Raw genomic sequence first — 18,508 nt, 5'->3', positions numbered from 1 at the left:
ATGTTAATGTCATGAAAGAAAAAAAAGGCTGGACAACTGTTTTAGACTAAGACAGACTGAACTAACATACAACCAGATGCAGTGACTAATCCTTTATTGATCCTGTAGTGCAGTTAGGAACAGCTGTATTGAGATATTTGGGGAAATTTGAATACAACCTTTACTAGAGAATAGTATTGTGTTTAATATTAAAATTCTTAAGTGTCATAATTGTATTTAGTTTTGTATCCTTAGGAGACATGGACTAAAGTACTTAGCAATGAAGCATTAAAATAGCTGCAAATAATTCTCAGGTAGTTCAGGCAAACATTTTTTTTAAATAGAGGGTGAGGATGGAAGGAGAGGGGAGTCACACAAGCGAGAAGAGCGGGAGGAAGCAAATGTGGCAAAATGTTAAAAACTGCTAAAACTGCGTGAGAAATATATGCATAATCATACACTTGTTGCAACTTTCCGTAGGTTTAACATTTTTTGAATAAAAAGTTGTGGGTTTAAAAAAAATGTTTTAAAAATTCAAAATGACAAGAACAAAGGTGCAAGTACTTTTCTAATTACTGACTTTTGTGACCTTGACCTGTTGTCACAGCTCTGTTCACTCATTTATTCCACAAGCACACAATGATGCAGTTATGCCATCCCCTCCCCTGGCTTGATCAGGAAACTTGGGTCCAAACATTGCAGTTGACCGGGATTGATTGCATTAAGCCCTGGGCCATCACCGGGTTTCCTGGAACTTTGGAGGAAACCAACTCCTTTTCTGGGAGATCGGCCTGCAGAACATTCATCTTAGACTCTCATCTTTCAAGTACTTCTTAGGCCTAAGAGAGAGGAGAAAAGGCTTCTTAAAGGAGATGACACTTGAGTAGAATATTTTAACTTTTATTATTTCTTTGTTCCACAAAAAGTTGTGCTCATATATATTGTGGAAAGATTAGGAAATAGGCAAATTTTTAAAAAAGTATTTGTAAGTTTTTTTTTTTATTCTCAGAACCCAGAAGTAACCAGCTATGTCAATGTTTTAAAAAAGAAGACTGATGTGATCAGATTTGTATTTAGGAATATATCCCTCTGGATGGGACTGGAGGTTGGGAAACCAGGTGGTCAGCTTTCCAGTAGTTCAGAAGAGAAGGGGTGAAGGCCTGAGCAAAGGCCTTGGCTGTGGATATGGAGAAAAAGGAGTAGATTAGATTTAAAGTATGTGGAAAGTAAAGAGGACAGTACTTCCTGCAGGAGAGAGTGGAGTCCAAGATGCCTTCCAAGTTTTGTCTTGAGTAATCTTGTGAGATCACCCGAAAGAGGAGGATTGAGGAGAGAGAATTTGCTGAGCCATGTAGACTCAATTCCTTCAGAGTTTTGACTAAAGAATATTCAGAGCATCTGCCAGACAAAGGAGAAAAGATCAGACACATGGAGAGCAATGAAGATGTTGTGAGAGAGAGTGCAGACCATGGGGCAGAAGTGAGAGTGTGGTCTGGCTCTGGAGCTGCTTCAGATTCTGACAGCCTCCCCAGGTCCCATGTGTGAAGAGGATGGCATGGTAGCTAATGGGGAAAAAGGGTCGGTTGGTTGGTTTGGCAGAGGCTGAAGAGACATTGCTTGTCACGTGGGGTGGGTTGGAGGTGGGAGTAGAGAGAGGATATAATTAAAGCAACAAGGTTTTGGAAGTGGTGAGTTATAGAGAGCATATCCTTGGACCTGAGGTAAGACATCATCTCCTGAACTGAGGGGTCAGGGGGGCTGCTGAGGAAAGAAAGGATGGGCAAATTGCACAAATAAGAAAACCTTTTGAGGGAGACAGGAGATGATGAAACTTGTCACCAGTTAATGTCCATAGAGGAACAACAGAAAACCCTTTTTATAAGAAGCCTCATATAAACCCAACAGAAAAACCCTCTTTGTAAGAAACTTCATATGAACTCTTATAAAAACCTTTTTTTATAAGAAGCTATAAACTATCTTATATCAGATGCTTAATAAAAGTTTTTTCCTATAAAATGCATAATATCCTTAATATTTACATATATCAACCCCTTTTTAAAAATGGCACTAAACTCTTAATTTGCTTATCTGTCTTACCCATTTATCATTTTATCAAGACAATCAGATTTCCTGACATTTATAGCTACTTAACATGTAAGCTTTTCAGAATGTCTTGTTAAAGTGTAGTTATCTTTGCATTATGGAGCCAACTTTTCTTAAATCAGAAGAATGGTGGCTGAAATAGTTCCTTAAAGAATGTTAATGGATGGTTCTGTGGTTTGTGTATTTGTTTGAGTTTTTGTCATGCTGGGGGAAAAGGTTCTTGCCCCACAGAAAAGAAGTTCTGTTGTTTGCCAAGTGTAGCATTAAAGTTAGTTTTCAAGTGTGTCATTCTTCACCAAGCATAACAAACCAGTCTTAAATTTTAGGTTGCTGTTGCTGCCTAAAGTAAAATTGGTAAATTTTTATTTTTAAGTCTACCAACTCATTTCCTTTTGTCATTCTTGGTGAGTCATACCCTATCTTTTGACCTTTCCACCCACAAGAATCTCAGCTGGAGAACATGCCCTCCCTTCTTTCTCTTCGGACACATATTTCTTTCTCTTCGGACCACTGGGGCACACAGCTCTCGTAGACGTTTCAGCCGATGCAGCCCGCCTCTGTGACACCTGCTCCCCTAGGATGTCGCTCATCTCCTGCTTCCTATAGTCAGATTTCTCACCCTCTACTCCATTCATATACCTAGTTCCTCCCCAAAGCCCAGTGCTGGGGACAATCTTCAAAGCTCCCCTCTATACTGGTACAAAGTCTGCACTCGGGATTTCCCCCAATTCGAAAGATTTCTCACATTCCCAAGGAACACCATCAAAGACTCCCATATATTTTCTTTTGGACACTCCTAAATCCTCATTCTCAAATGAAAGAACCCCCTGAGCTCCAAGCCATTTTTACTTCATCGGATCCTTGTTCAAGGATTTAATATATTTATGCTTATGTTTCTATTTTTACTTATGTATACATATACTGAGCATTACCCACTAGAACAGATGCCATCCTCAGAACATAGTCTTTCAGGCCATATAATGCTTCCATGTTGCTTGTTTGGGTCAAAACCTCACACCAAATAGTCTTTTTCACATATTTCTAAGATTATTTTGGAAACAGTGTCTCTTCATCTCTCCTCACCTTATCCTTATATTAATTTTCCTCAGATCTTGATTGTTCTCATATAGGATCTCTAACTTTTTATGTTTTTGTTTAGCTTACGTAATATTTTCCCCCCAAATATACTAGTGTTCTATTAGCCTTTTTAGATACAGTGTTCTAATAATACCAAGGGCCCATTTTTCAACATCAAGTTTATAGAAAACATTAAAAATTAGTAAAGGTTGATCTTTTCCATTTGGAATAGTAAATGTTTTGTAAAGAAACATGATCGTTTGGCCTCAGAAAAATTTCATGAGGAACTTCTCCCTTCCTACTCTGTAGTCATGACCTGGTTCATCTTAACTCTGAATATATATATATATATATATATATAGATGAATTTAGACTTCATGTCTCTTTTCTACTTGTTAATAAAATACAATCTGAAACTTATTTTTTTTTATTATTTATTTATTTATTTATCTGGCCACGCCAGGTCTTAGTTGCAGCACGCAGGATCTTTAGTTGCAGCATGCGGAATCTTTAGTTGATATGCGGGATCTTTTAGTTTCAGCATGCAGGCTCTTAGTTGCTGCATGTGGGATCTAGTTCCCTGACCAGGGATTGAACCTGGGCCCCCTGCATTGGGAGCATGAAGTCTTAACCGCTGGACCACCAGGGAAGTCCCAGAAACTTATTTTAGAAAATATGTTTATTTAACTAAATTCACTTTAGGTAGACAAAGATAACTTAGTGCCTCTGAAGTGCCAGGCAGCCACAGATAAGCAAAATTGAATACAACCATAAATAGTCACTCTTTGCCAACCAAAAAAAAGTATATCTAGATATTTCTTCATTTGAAAGCTTTTATTCATCAGGATAGATTTATTTTACAGTATAACACTAACAATAGTTAGATGGGCTGATGGGATTATGAATGAATTTTTAAAAATAATATTCTTAGCATTTTTGATAAAAATGTATAAATATGTAAGGCTTATTTTTTAAAGGAGTGATAGTAATATATTCATATTTATCATATAGTTAAAGTTGGCCTTGAAAATAGTACCTCTTTTAATAAATTATTAAAAATAGGTATTGTTTATTATTGTCTTGATAATAATTTTTAAATGTTTCCTCTCAAAATGCAACTTACTGCATACAAACAATTTTATCTTCTTTTAAATATTGACATTTCCTTTTTCCCCCGTTTTTTGAGGTATGATTGACAAATAAAAATCATATATGTTTAGGGTATACAGTGTGATGGTTTAATATCCTATATTGACCAGACTTCTTTATTCTTGATCAAGCATGAATTTATTTTTTGACTTTTAAAATTTAATCTAATTAAAGGAGTCATTGCACTTTAATGTCTAAATTTAAAATTTTATAGGTTGTTACAGTTAGAATGTCCTGTCTTACTTATCTGTATTCTGATAAGACCTTAAACATTAGGAACATTTTTTGCCTATATAGCTTGTGATGATGTCCTTGCTACACAAAATTAACTATATTTAGTGAAAACTTCTTTTAGTCAAGATACACACTGGTGCTTCTTTGAAGTAAGCAAGTTATCTTTGGCCAGCTGGCATCTAGTCACATATCTCCTTTTTCAAGGAAAGTTAATTGAGAAGTGGAAGGTACCTTTCAACAACTGGAAAATGGCCACATTCTGGACTCTTACCAATCTTGTTTGACATCAGGCCATGAAATTAAAACTATCTTAACAAAACTGATAGATAATCTTCTTAGGGTCATGGTTCAAGATCTGGCATGTTGATAGTTTTTACTGTCCTTAGCCTTTATTTTAAAGGACCACAAAGAGTGTCTAAGAGAAGAATATTTGAATATCACCTCACTTGAAAGGAGAGCTAATTCTGGTTGTATGAGGTCGCTTTTAATCCTGAATCTCTTCCTTTTACCTTCCCCAGATGAGACGGTGCTATTACCATTCTTAATGTAATGTTACTCTCTATTACGCTATCAGATCATACGAATTTTTGTTTTTCCATGGCATTTCTTGTATTTGTTGTCAGTACTTGGAATAAAATGATTAAGTTTAAACTAATGAACTTATATACAGAGAATTATATATTCTTAATAAATATTTGTAATAATGTGTGCCAGATACTGTCCTAGGACCTGGAGATACAAATATAAATAGAATACACAGTCCCTGCCATCAAGGAGCCCATACTCTAGAATGACTTTTATGCATACTGTGCGTACCTGAGTGAAAGTGCACGTACAGATCCTTCTTTGTGAAAACCACAGCTGATTTTCCTTTGTTGAAAAATCAACAAATTTTAATTTTTTAAAGGTGAAACTGACATTCGAAAATGCATATGCTGTGAAAAAGCAAGCAACTCAACCGAGACAGAAAAAGGCACAGTCAAACACAAGTGATTTAATCAAACTTCCATGGGGAGAAGAGGACAAAGGTACCCAGCAGAATATTCTAAACACTCCTCACATCGTTATGTATCTCACGCTACAGCTCGACTCGGAAACATCAAAGGAAGAGGTGAGTGTCTTCTCAAAAGTGCAAAAGAAAAAAGTAAGGACCTTTTTATAGTCTTCCAAATGATTCTCAGTCATTCTGTGTCTTATGTTTTTGATATGTCTCTTACACACAGCAGTCTTCAAATTGACAAGCTCAATGAGTCCATTTATAGAGATTACTGAAATATTTGAATTTGTTTCTTCTACCTTCTTTAAAAATTTCTATTTGAATTGCTTTTTCCATGATATTTTTTAAACTATACTTGGTTGCTTGTACCATTATTATTCTTGCTGTATATTCTTATTTCTGTTTTCTTGTGATTACTCTAAAAATTTTATCATGATATTTCTCTTAACAGATTCTAAAGTTAAATACTATCTTAACCCCTTTTCAAAATAATTCAAGGCCTTTAGTACACCTTAACTCCAATTTTCCCCTCTTCACCTACATGCTATTGTCATCAATATTTCAGTGCTATAATTTTTTTTAAATTCTACAAGTTAGGCATAATTATACTACTAGTACTACTACTTATTATTATCATATTTTATACATTATAAAACGTATAAATTACATATCATAAAATGCATATTTTTTACGTCGTATTTCGTACAGATGAGTCATCTTTAAATTTACATATATGCTTGCCATTTTCTTTATTCACTATTCGTAAATCTCAGGCTGACCTTATTTGATCATTTTTCTTCCTAAAACATATACTTTAGGCATCTCTTTTTAATGAAAATCTGTTGGTGATAAATTCTTTTTGTTGTTATTTATTTGATGATGTCTTTTTCACCCCTTCTTGAAAGGTAGCTTTATAATTCTACATTGTGAGAATAGGCCAGTCGCTATAACAAACAATCCTAATGTCTCAGTGGCTTAACATAGTAAAAGTTTATTTCTCATTTCAATGTACATGTTCCTGGTCAAATGGCTCAATGATTTGAGCCCTTCATCCAGTGGTTCCATTATTCTCAAGGACTTCAGAGTCCTCTGTTGGATCTTTTCCATCTAGTTGGCCAATGAGAGAAGAGAGAAAGCATGCAATATCACATGGGACATTTCAGAGGCCTAGCTTAAAAGTAGGAACATCACTCCTGTTCATGCTCCAATGCCTAGAACTAGTTATATGGTCTCTCCCAATGCAAGAAGGTGAGAAATATAGTCTTCCTGTGTGACCAGAAAGAAGGTGAAGTCAACACATATCATTACTTATGCCAACTAGGTAGAAAGTTATTTTCTCTAATCTGTTCGAAGATAGTATTTCTTTGTCTTCTGACTCATAATTGCTGTTAATAAGTCTACTGTTGGTCATTTCTTTTAAGGAATCTTTTATTTTCTTTGTTCAGTTTCTTGCTTCTGGTATGTCCAAACTATTTTTAACCTCTCCATAGTGTTTTTTTGTTTGTTTGTTTGCTTAAACAGTCCTATTTTTATTTTTAGAAGTTCCTGAAAAGTTTTAAACTAATCTACATGCAAATCTGCCATGCTATTCCTAGTAGTCTTTTGTTGTTTGCTTGTCTTAGTGATTCTATACTTTATTTCTCTAAGCATCTCATACGTAGCTCTTCTTCATTCTATATCTTCCCATTCCAATATCTCTAAGTCCTAATGGGGACCCTGACTTGTTGTGGCTTACCTTGTTATTTCCTTGGATGTCATTGACTAAACTTACTGCTTGATTTTATCTTTGGGAGTCCTGTGGTTCTAAATGGGGAATGCCTTCCTTCAAAGAGAATTTGCTTCTTCTGCTTCTATCACTGACATAGAGCACTTAAGCCTCACTAAAGGGTCTAGGTTTAATGCAATGGTCCTAGGCCCAGCTCACCTACCTAGCCACTGGTAGGTGTCAGCCCTCAAGACAACCTACCTCTGTCCTTCTGCCCACTACTCACCACTCCCAGCTGAGGCCCCAACTTGCTTTGCAGTGCTGGGGAAGGGGGTTGGAAAGGTATGGAGAAGATGTCATTGGAAACCTCTCCACTTGTTATATATCCAGCAGTTTAACAAATATTTTTTGGCCATGAATCCAGTTGTTTTACAGCACAAGGGTCTCAGAGCATCTAGTTTACCATAATGCTTTGAGCAGAAGTGAGATCTAAAGAGTTTTTACCTAGTTTACATTTCTTTCCTTTTGAAATCCTTGCAGCCTATACTCTCAATGCCAAACCCATTTTATCCAAAGGGTGTATTTCCTTGTGTTGCTTCTTCATATGTCAAAATTTAGCCAATAATTGAACTGGGAAGGAAGGGATTTACTTCTACATATTTTTATAATTTTCTGTGTTCTGAAAAATACATGGAGACCTAGAGTTGATAATTCTAATTTCTTGCACGTTTTACTAGTCCTTTGTATCTTTAGAACAATAAGAAATTTAACCATGTATTAAATAGAACACACAACATATTTCTGGGATGGTAGCATCCTGAATCTTTCTATGTCATCTTGGAGTAGGATAGTGCTGAGGCCTTTTGTCATCCTTGCCTTTCTTTCCATGGGAAAGTGTGTAGATGTTTCTCTAATGAACAGGTTTCTGTCTGTCGACAGCCCTGTATCAACACTGTAATTAGGAGAGGCTTTTTATTCTTACTGAACAGAGTGGAAACTGCTGCAAATGCATGCTATTAATGAGTGCTTTAAAATACAGCTAATTAGGGAAGAGATATGGGAACATATGTATATGTATAACTGATTCACTTTGTTATAAAGCAGAAACTAACACACCACTGTAAAGCAATTATACTCCAATAAAGACGAAAAAAAAATACAGCTAATTAAATTGGTTAGGAACTGTAGAGCTTGCCAGCTCTTGAATTGTGAGGCTTTCTGGGCTGGTCGCAGCAGAGGTTGGAATAGAGACTTTCTCAAATGACCTTTGTACTCCGGTATTAGTTATTTTACAATTAAATGTCATAGGGTCATTTTGTTTTCATGTGAGTTACATATTTAATAACAGTTGTTTTCTTCAAGTTACAAGATTTGGACATTTTTTTAAAAATGGATCAAAGACTATATGGTTATTTGTTTAAAGTGGTTTTTGGTATTTGGCTAAATACAGTAAGTTTATTTACCAGTTAAGGTTTAAATTTATCAAGTAGACATAACAGATGATCTTCACTGGTGTTTGAGTTAATTTCTAGAGATAAAATGTTTTACAATAGTTTTACACTATTACAGAAATTTTGAGTTGTTAGGCAGACTGTATTTGGCCCACATAATTCCATAGCAATTTTCATGTACTGAATGTGCTAAATAAGTATAAAAAACAGATGTGTCCAGTTTATTTATATTTTATCCTAATGTAAAAGTTGCGAAGGCATGGACTCCAAGTCGCATAATTATTTCTTGTAAAGAGAGACCAAAGCAAAGTGTAGAATGCTCTTTAGAGAGAGAACCAAAGAAAAGATACAGTATTTTAAGAGTTTGGGCTTTCAATAATGGCTATGTTAATATTTATGGATATTGTTATTAAGTAGCATAACTGGAAATTACTCTGAATTCTCTATGGTTTCTATCTAGAAATTTTAATTTTGCCCGCTTTTAATTTGTCTTGTGAGAAAAATAGCATGTTGCTTTAAGTAATAGCAAAAAAGTGAGGTACAGAATGATTCAATCCGTCATGTAAAAGTACTAGCAATGCATATCTTGATTTTGCAATTTATAAAAATGAAATTTTTTAAAAACTGTGTGTTTCCTGGGAATATGCTCTTCTTGAAAATAGAAGACTATTAAGCATTTTGTGAATAATCTTATGGATTTAGTATTTTCCGTAATTTAAAATGTCTCTCTTTTAAAGTTTGAATACAGATTAATTTGTGGTGGGCAAACGCTTTCAAATTTAAACAGAAGATTTTATAATATCATAATACTTCTTTCTTCCTGTCTGCATGACTTTAATTTAATTTTGTATTCTCACTCTGTAAGTTTAATTGCAGTCTTGTCTTGTGTTTCAATAAAGATTTAATGGTTTCACCAAAGATGAAGCTTATCTTAAAGACTCCTAAAATTTACATTTGGTGTCTGTGTGCATATGTAACCACAGGAGATAAGAATATCTATATAATGAAATATAAATATTAGTATTTTAATTTATTGTAAAGGGAGATTAATGTTTGAAACATTGTTTGCAATTAGTTGTAATTATTCCAACTAATCACTGTCCTACTCAGCATATGTATCATGACTAATTTTGACAATCTCTAACTTATTTTCAAATGTGGTATTTTAAATACTAGGTAATGTGTTAAAATTCCAGGCATACTTCTCTCCTTATGTTTGAATAAACCTCCCACTGAAGCGGAAAGGAATCTTTTTTTTTTTTTCCTTAATGTGAAGTCTGAACTTGCCATGAAAAATATAACGGTTGGAAAATTTGGGGGGGAATTGACATTTCTATTTCTTTGTATTTAACAGCAGGAAATCCTATATCATTATCCAGTATCTGATGCATCTCAGAAACTTAAAAGTGTGAGAGGGATATTTCTCACACTCTGTGACATGTTGGAAAATGTAACTGGGACACAAGTTACTAGGTAATAATTGATTTTTATTTAGCTTTAATTCTCTTTCTCTCAAGTTCTTTACCTTAATTCTGACAAACAAAATACTAAGACAGGTATCTATTATACAAATATATTTGTATCTATAATGTAAATATTTATATGGCAGATATGATGTCTGCAGATATTTTGTTTCTCACCTAGGTTATTTCTACTAATCATCTATTTAAAGTGTAGGTTCCTAGTACAGTTGTAGATCTGGATGTTTTGGACTTTAACAAAATTGGATTAATGACTATACTTGAGAATTTCTTCGTGAAGGCAGTCTCTCTTAAGCACAGCATTATGATGAGTTTGGGCTTTTTTATGACTTTATCTTGATTATTAACTTGCTTGACAATAGCTTTGTGGTTGGTAAGGATGACTGAATACTGAATTTTTCATATAGTTCAAAATATTTTGTTCTATTCTTAGAACAATGATAGAAAACACACAATACACATACACTTTAGGAAGAGTATTCAGAAGGCAGTATCATCTGTGCAAGTTCACTCAGTGATGGATAAGCAAACTGGTGTTAAATAACTTTTTGAAAGTTGATTATAGAGCCACACATCCCATTCCATGTTGATTTATCAAGTCTTGACTTTGAAATATTATAGTTAACTTATGGAAAAAGGAGGCTCAAAGTTTTTGAGTTTTGTTTTTGCTTTATTTCATAAAATAGATCTATAGATTATAAACCATTTTTCTTCGCTAATATTTCAACAATTTCAGACTTTACCAAAATAGTTTATCTCAAACTTTAAGAGCTCCTTAATATTGACAGAATATCAAATTGGATTTTCTAGGCTTTAATTTTTCTTTTCCCATCTTCTGATTAAAATGACACCTCTAGGACTTTTTTTTTTGAAGTATATAGTTGGCTTACAATGTCGTGTCAGTTTCAGGTGTACAGCACAGTGATTCAGTTATACACACACACATATATATATATATTCTTTTTCAGATTCTTTTCCCTCTATAATAGGTAATTACAAAATATTGAGTGTAGTTCCCTGTGCTATACAGTAGGTCCTTGTCTAGGATTTTAATAGATGGGATCTGCAAGATAACGGGAAGAATTTCCTTGTTTTTCTAAATGAAAGTGATGTTTAACTCTGGGACTTTTAGTACAGTGTATATAGAAAAGATTAGTTCATTTCAGAATACTAATAACCGAGGCTCCATTTAGTCTATAAATTCACATTTATAAAAGCATGTGATAGGCCTTTTAAAATTTTTTTAAATTGCTTTATTGAGATATAGTTCAGGGCTTCCCTGGTGGCACGGTGGTTGAGAGTCCGCCTGCCGATGCAGAGAACACGGGTTCGTGCCCCGGTCCGGGAAGATCCCACATGCCGCGGAGCAGCTGGGCCCGTGAGCCATGGCCGCTGAGCCTGCACGTCCGGAGCCTGTGCTCCGCAACAGAAGAGGCCACAACAGTGAGAGGCCCGCATACCGCAAAAAAAAAAAAAGAGAGAGAGAAATAGTTCATATATCATACAATTCACCCACTTAAAGTGCACAATTCAATGTTTTTTGTATATTCGAAGATATGTGAAACCATCACCAGAGTCAGTTTTAGAACATTTTTTTATCTCAAAGAGGAACCCTGTACCTTTTAGCTATCAATGCACCTATGCCACCCCAAGCCCTAAGCAACCCTTAATCTACTTGCTGTCTCTATAGATTTCCCTATTCTGGACATTTCCTAAGAATGGAATTGAAATATGTTGTTATTTGTGACTAGCTTCTTTCACTTAGCATAATGTTTTTAAGGTGCAGGACTCATTTTTAATCTTATTAGTAAGAAAATGTGTTTAAGTTTCCCCATGTGGAAACCAGTAAATATATAGAGAAAAACTTTTTTGTGAAAGAATATGAAAATAATTATTATTTCAGGGATTCCTTAGAAGCTTTCTTTTGAAAAAAAATTGCGTATAGTCAGTTAATGTTAGCAAAAGAATTTCAACATATTTTTGCTGTAATGGGTCTACTTTTGTTTGACCTAGAGTTTTTTGTGGGTTTTTATATTTCAGAATATGTTTTTGTTGTACAATTCCTTGCCTTTTCTGTGTGGCAGGTATATGCCAAGAAATTTGCTGATTAAGCGTGCAGTTCTTAAATCATACCATATGTAATCTTTTATGAATGACTGTTTATAATTTTATGACATTTAAAGATGTTCTAATTTCATTTTGACTCTATTTCTTTTTAGCTCATCCCTTCTTTTAAATGGGAAACAAATTCATGTAGCTTATTGGAAAGAATCTGACAAGCTGTTGTTAATTGGCCTGCCTGCTGAGGAGTAAGTTGAGATGTTTGTTTACCTTAAAATCACTTCTAAAATACTGCTAACAAAGTCTGTTTCATTAAAATGATGACATTTTTGTCAAAGGTAAACTCAAGAAGTTTTACAATTTAAAGGTTTGCTGCACTGGTATAATGGCTACCTGTGTTTATTTGGTATGAATAGTATAGAAAGGTACCAGGAAGGCCCAGCTAGACCAATTAGTAAGGGTAGAGGCCGTCAATACACTTTCCTCCGAGATATGGCCAGTACAGAGGTGGCTGAGAGATGAGCTTGTCCTCTGCTCAAACTTTTGACAGTATCGTGGTTTGGATTTTGCATGTTTACAGTTTTTTACTGTTGATGATTTTAGAGAATTAAGGGTCAGCAGAGAGGCGTTTTGCCTCGATGTTGAGCACCTTTGACCAAATAATGAATATTTATCTTTAAAGTGACTTCTCTAATGGTATGTCTTATATTATCATGGTCTCCTTCTTAACTTTTTTGCAAGTATTTTGAAAAATGTCTTATTTTAATAGTTGGAGGTAAGAGCAGGGCTGACCATTTATACATTTGGTAGAAGTGAGTTACTAAATCAAGCCCACACTCAAAGGGGAAGAGTATCAAACAACTGTGGACTTGTTTTAACACCACAAAGAGGAATTCCAAAGGAGGCTTCAGTGAAAAATATCAGTTATTATGTTTTAAAGTGGTCTTTAATTTTGGACAGAAAGAGATATGATCTATCATAAATGTGGGATTCAAAACTTTTAACATGAGGGGATAGTGGTGCCATTATATATGTTAAATGATGGCTCTCTTTTACCAGCTAATGTGCATTTTTCTGTCTAAAACCCTGCTCGGAGACTGCCCTATGCCAATGGGTTGGATCGTGAAAAACTGAGTTGTTTTGAAAGAACAAGAATCGGAGAACATCCAGAATAAGATACCTTAGGGTGTGGTGGCAGGGTGAAACATCTGCCTTTGGACTTTCATAGTAGTCCAAAAGGCAAAAGACAAGACACAGATAATACAATGGTGAGATAAGGTAGTGTGGGCAGTTAGACAGCAGAGAGGAAGGCCCAGCTAAGGAACTGAGCAGAGACTGCTTCCCCACTTTCTGATGCCACCAGCCAGATTAGTTAGGCAGACAGAGCCAGCTTCCAGGAGAGGTTTTACCCTGAAGCCAAAAAAGGACTGTCACTGCTGAGCTCTGGATCCAGGTTGTGCTGGTTAGGGGATGCTTTAGCCAATTCTCAACCTTTGTTTCCCGGGGTGGGAGTGGGGAGGCGGGGTCTTCCCTAAATACTTATGTCATCCCTATCCTAGAGAACTTGGCTTGTTAAGTTGGAATGAATTCGAAGGTCCTCCTCCTTCTCTATCCTGAGCTTCAGGTCAGAAATAGCCCTAGCCACCTCTTTACCCAGTTCTCTTACTGCTCATAGCCACCACCCCGTACCAAACTCCTTTCCTTATTGCATCTTGTTTCACATGACTGTGGAAGGTAGTTATTATTATTCTCCTTTGTTTAGACTGGGAAACAGAGTATTGAGAGGTCATGCACAAGCACCTCCTCAGTGTCAATTTATATGTCTCTGTATCTCCAGCATCGTACAGATGGTTTGTAATTGAACTCTGGCAGCCCTGGGATTGTTTTTCCCTTGTCTGTCTTAATGCCACAGTCTGTCCTTTCTTTCTTCACCACTGTGCCTTTTACACGCAGGATGAGAAAAGTGTTGCCTCACCCAGGATACAGTGGAGCAGATGCTCCAGGAACATGTGTTTTCACGGGGGGAGATCATCTTCCTGTGACAGCTGCAGTCAATAGCGGGGACCTAACCAGGAAGACAGTGTGAGGTAGTGGAGAGAGTAACCTTGGAGCTAAGGAAATGAATGCCCACCAGCAGGTTCTATTCCCTGGGTGTGCCTGCAGAAGTTGCTTAACTTCTTAAACCTCATTTATACCCACTGGTATAATGGGAATAAAAGATCTGCTCTGTAAAATTCTTACAAGGCTTCAATGAGAAAATGTTAAGTTCATTTCTTTCCTTTCTCCTACTTTCTTTCCTTTCTCTTTCATTTAAGGGTGTCTTTTTGTCACAAGAATTAGAGGTTAAGTTGAGATCCGAGTATTACTGGAAAGTGTCAAGAATTTTAACATTTCTTTCTATAGGCCCAGATACTGAACCAGCTGCTTTATACACATTAATTTTATTTAATCCTCAGAATGAACCTGAGAAGGCTTAGTGATTATGGTCCCATTTTACACATAAAGGAAATTGAACCCTAAGGGGGTTAACTAATCTCCATATAGATGGTGATATAAAAGTGCCTACTTGTAGAACCCCAGATATAGACATCAAACTCTTTAATTGCTAATGCAGGAAACAACTATTATACACAGCTATACTCACAGTTAACACACATGCTTCTCATATTCTTTACGTATAAAATGTAAAGATGATCTGCTTCTTTTATATTATGAATCAATTGATTATGTTATAAATGAACAGATGTATTTTTGCTTCTTTTTAGAGTTCCTCTTCCTCAGCTAAGGAATATGATTGAAGATGTTGCCCAAACCTTAAAATTTATGTATGGTTCTTTAGATAGGTAAGTACTTCTTTGAATTGAACCTCAAGTTTTAAGTATATGATTCTAAATCACTTTTTTGCACTTAATAGTATTCCTTGGTTGTCAAGTTAGTTGTTTGGGTTTTTTCTTATGATTATTATTATTTTCTCATCCTTCATGACTGGCTTTTATTTTACAGCTCTAGGCAGTTTTTCATTGGATCCATTGCTTTTTCTTTTTTGGTCTCATATGTTACTTTTGTGAAATAGTGATGTAACCACAATTATATTCTGATTTGATGTATTTTTGTAGGGGCAAATGTAAGAGCATTTCTTCAGAACAGGTACAGAAAAGAGTAAGAAGTTTTTTGTGTTTTCCTCTGATTATAACATCGTCAAATTCACTATCCTAAAATGTGATACTTTTTCCTTAAAAAAATTTTTAGTAAAAAAAATGTATGTGCTATTAAAATAAATAAAAGACATGGTAGAGAAGGTAAATGTCTATTTAGTTTCATGTATATTCTTCCATATATTTTCTATATAATATGAATATACATACTCTTTTTTTACACATGTGGGCTCATATTATGCATATTTTTCTGCTTCTTGCTTTGTTTTTATAAATTTTTTTCATATAAATTTATTTATTTTTATTTTTGGCTGCCTTGGGTCTTCGTTGCTGCACGTGGGCTTTCTCTAGTTGCGGCGAGCAGGGGCTCCTCTTCGTTGCGATGCGCGAGCTTCTCACTGTAGTGGCTTCTGTTTGTTGCAGATCATGGGCTCTAGGTGCACCGGCTTCAGTAGCTGTGGCTTGCAGGCTCAGTAGTTGTGGCTTGCGGGCTCTAGAGCACAGGCTCAGTAGTTGTGGCTCATGGGCTTAGATGCTCCACAGCATGTGGGATCTTCCCGGGCCAGGGCTCAAACCCGTGTCCCCTGCATTGGCAGGCGGATTCTTAACCACTGCACCACCAGGGAAGCCCTGCTTCTTGCTTTTTCAACCTTGCAGTATGTGATGTATCTTTCTTGATCTGAAAGAGGAAATTTGGGGTAACCGTTTAATATTTGAACATGTAAAATTATGGATGGAAAATCGATGTTTGTAAGTCTCAGTACTTCAGAGGGCTAAAATGATGCCTTTGCTTTCAAAGCTTTAAGAGTATATCAATATAAAAATTCAAAGACAGTTTATACATCTTTCCAAACCATAGTAGTATCAGATCTCTGTTTATCTAGAGTAGATCTTTAATGTCACTGTTCTCAAAGCCGCCTAAAGGAATTTTTTATGATGATGCCATCTGAGAAAATTGTCTAATTTGCAGTATTTTCCTCCAGGAAAATACATACACCTCCCTCTCAAACCCAATTACTTATTAGCATTTTCCAAATGTGTGAACTACAAAAGACTGGGCAGCCATATACAGTGCTTTTACCTTTTACTAATAAGAAAAATTTTAACCAATAAAGAGTATAAACGCTTAAGGTGGTTATAAACTACCTCCTTAAATTTATACTAGATGAACAAACCTTGCTATGTTTTGCCCTAATTGAAGCTTTCTATTTTCATAAAACTAGAGATAATCAAAGATTAAGTTCCTGCAATGAATTCTGTATATGAAGATAAAGCAATTGGAGTTGTTCTGCAAATTCCAATGGAGTAGGTTGGGGGCAGAGGGACTCTTAATTTCTCTGAATTTCATTTTGAAATTTAGCTTCCATTGATTTGGAAGTATCTCCACGTTGACAGCAAATTTAAGTAGTTTCTTCTTGCCTAGGTGGGAATTTGAAAGGCAAACTAAGATAATAAATGTAAAGATCCACTGAGTTCTTAAAACCAAGAAGCACTATGGATCCAAGATATTGTTAACAGTCATTTTGCAATATTTTTTTAATCACAAGGTTTTTCCTGATTATGAAAGATATTAAAGGCCATTGTGAAAAATTATGAAAAGACTAAAATGTCCAAAAACTTAAATTATCTTTTTCAAGTTGTGAGCTGGTTAGTTCCCTGTGAGCCACAGAAAACTGATTATACATTAATAAAGTTTAGTGTTGTGATCAAATTAAAGATATAAGTATCCTTCATCATTCCCAGCCAATCCATCAGCAAATCCGAACCAGTCTGTCTCCAAAACACATCTCAAATCCATCCATTTCTCCCCATCTTCACTATTACCCTGTCCACCACCATCTCTCACTACTACAGTAACTTCCTGATTTCCTTGCCTCCATTCTTGCCTCTTTAATTTCCAAAGTTACAGTGACCTTTCTACATTATTATCTGGCTCCCACATACCTTTCTGATTTCAGATCTCAATCCACACCACCCCTCTGTATTGTTCTGCAGGCACCCTGGACAAACTTGTTCCCACCCTGGGCTTTTGCACTCTTCCCTCTCATTAGACCTTCTTGACATCGGGATCTCAGCTTAAATGCCCTGTTCTCAAGAGACCCTTCCCTAACCATTTGACCCAAAATAGCCAACCAGTCACCTCACCCATTTAGATGGTCCTGTTCTCTGCTTAGGCCTTTGTACAAGTTCATGTTTTTACTTTTTGTTCATTTGTTGTCATTCTCCAGTAGAATGTGAGCTCCGTGGGAGCAGAGACCTTCTCTTTTGTCTTGATATTTTTACTGCTGTACTTCCATAAATGAGAATAGTTCCTGAAACATAGTAGGCACTCAAGTAATTAGTTGAATGAATCAGTGAATATTATTCTGATATATTAATGGTATATATACCAGTTATTGTGTTATCCAGTACTTTATACCAGTGAATGGTTGTAGGTAATACTATATGCTACTTTTACATGGCTAAAACCAAGTTGTCTTTTTTTTTCAAGAGTTTTTAAATAGTTATGCCTTCATTACTGAAGAGGGGAGGAAATAGGCTAATTATGTGTTTACTGTATACCAGTAAGTAATAAGCATAATAAGTACTTACTATGTACTGGTACTTTGCATGAGAGTTAGATTGTATTATCCCCATTTTTACAGAGTTGGGGCCAAAGTTCAGAGAAAGGTTAAATGATTTCCCTGTGAGATTTACCTAGTAAAAGCAGTGATAAGATTCAAAGTCAGATCTGTTCTATTACAAAGCTCAAAATCTCTTTGTTATCCCGTGTTGCCGGAAAGATACTGGGACTTGTAAATGGTTGAGAGATAGTCAGAGGTAAAAGCGAGTTACAGTTTTTGCAAAAAGGGAACTTCAGCCCATTCTGTTATAGATATACCACTTGTGTTAGCCCTTTGGTTTTCCCGTAGTACCATCTGCCCTATGTATTTGAGAATAGGCTTTAGGGTAAAAAATACTGACAGGGTGAATTTCTTAACACACTCCATCAGTAACATAGCAGTAATTCTTATTAAGGGAGGAGAAGTAAGGAAGAGAACCTATGTAGTTAGGAAAGATCCAGTCCCCTTAGGAGCTTACAAGCAATGACGACCATTTCTGTATGTTGTTCTAAC

General features: G+C 35.7%; 1 protein-coding gene across 3 annotated transcripts in view; it reads left to right on the top strand.

Annotated features, from left to right (window-relative positions):
* Positions 1–18,508, top strand: part of INTU (inturned planar cell polarity protein) — a gene marked incomplete at its 5' end in the record, with an annotated part of 82,628 nt that overhangs the window by 37,892 nt on the left and 26,228 nt on the right. For all 3 annotated transcript variants that reach the window (XM_082633113.1, XM_082633112.1, XM_082633111.1), the window contains 4 exons: positions 5,450–5,653; positions 10,050–10,168; positions 12,396–12,485; positions 15,003–15,080. In XM_082633113.1, coding sequence (XP_082489239.1) covers positions 5,450–5,653; positions 10,050–10,168; positions 12,396–12,485; positions 15,003–15,080 — 491 coding nt within the window. The remainder of the gene's footprint in view (positions 1–5,449; positions 5,654–10,049; positions 10,169–12,395; positions 12,486–15,002; positions 15,081–18,508) is intronic.

This window comes from Mesoplodon mirus (assembly GCF_964341445.2).
Source record: "Mesoplodon mirus genome assembly, chromosome: 2".
Lineage (NCBI taxonomy): Eukaryota > Metazoa > Chordata > Mammalia > Artiodactyla > Ziphiidae > Mesoplodon > Mesoplodon mirus.
Note: the sequence above shows the minus strand (reverse complement) of the source record. Positions and strands in the feature narration are given on the sequence as shown.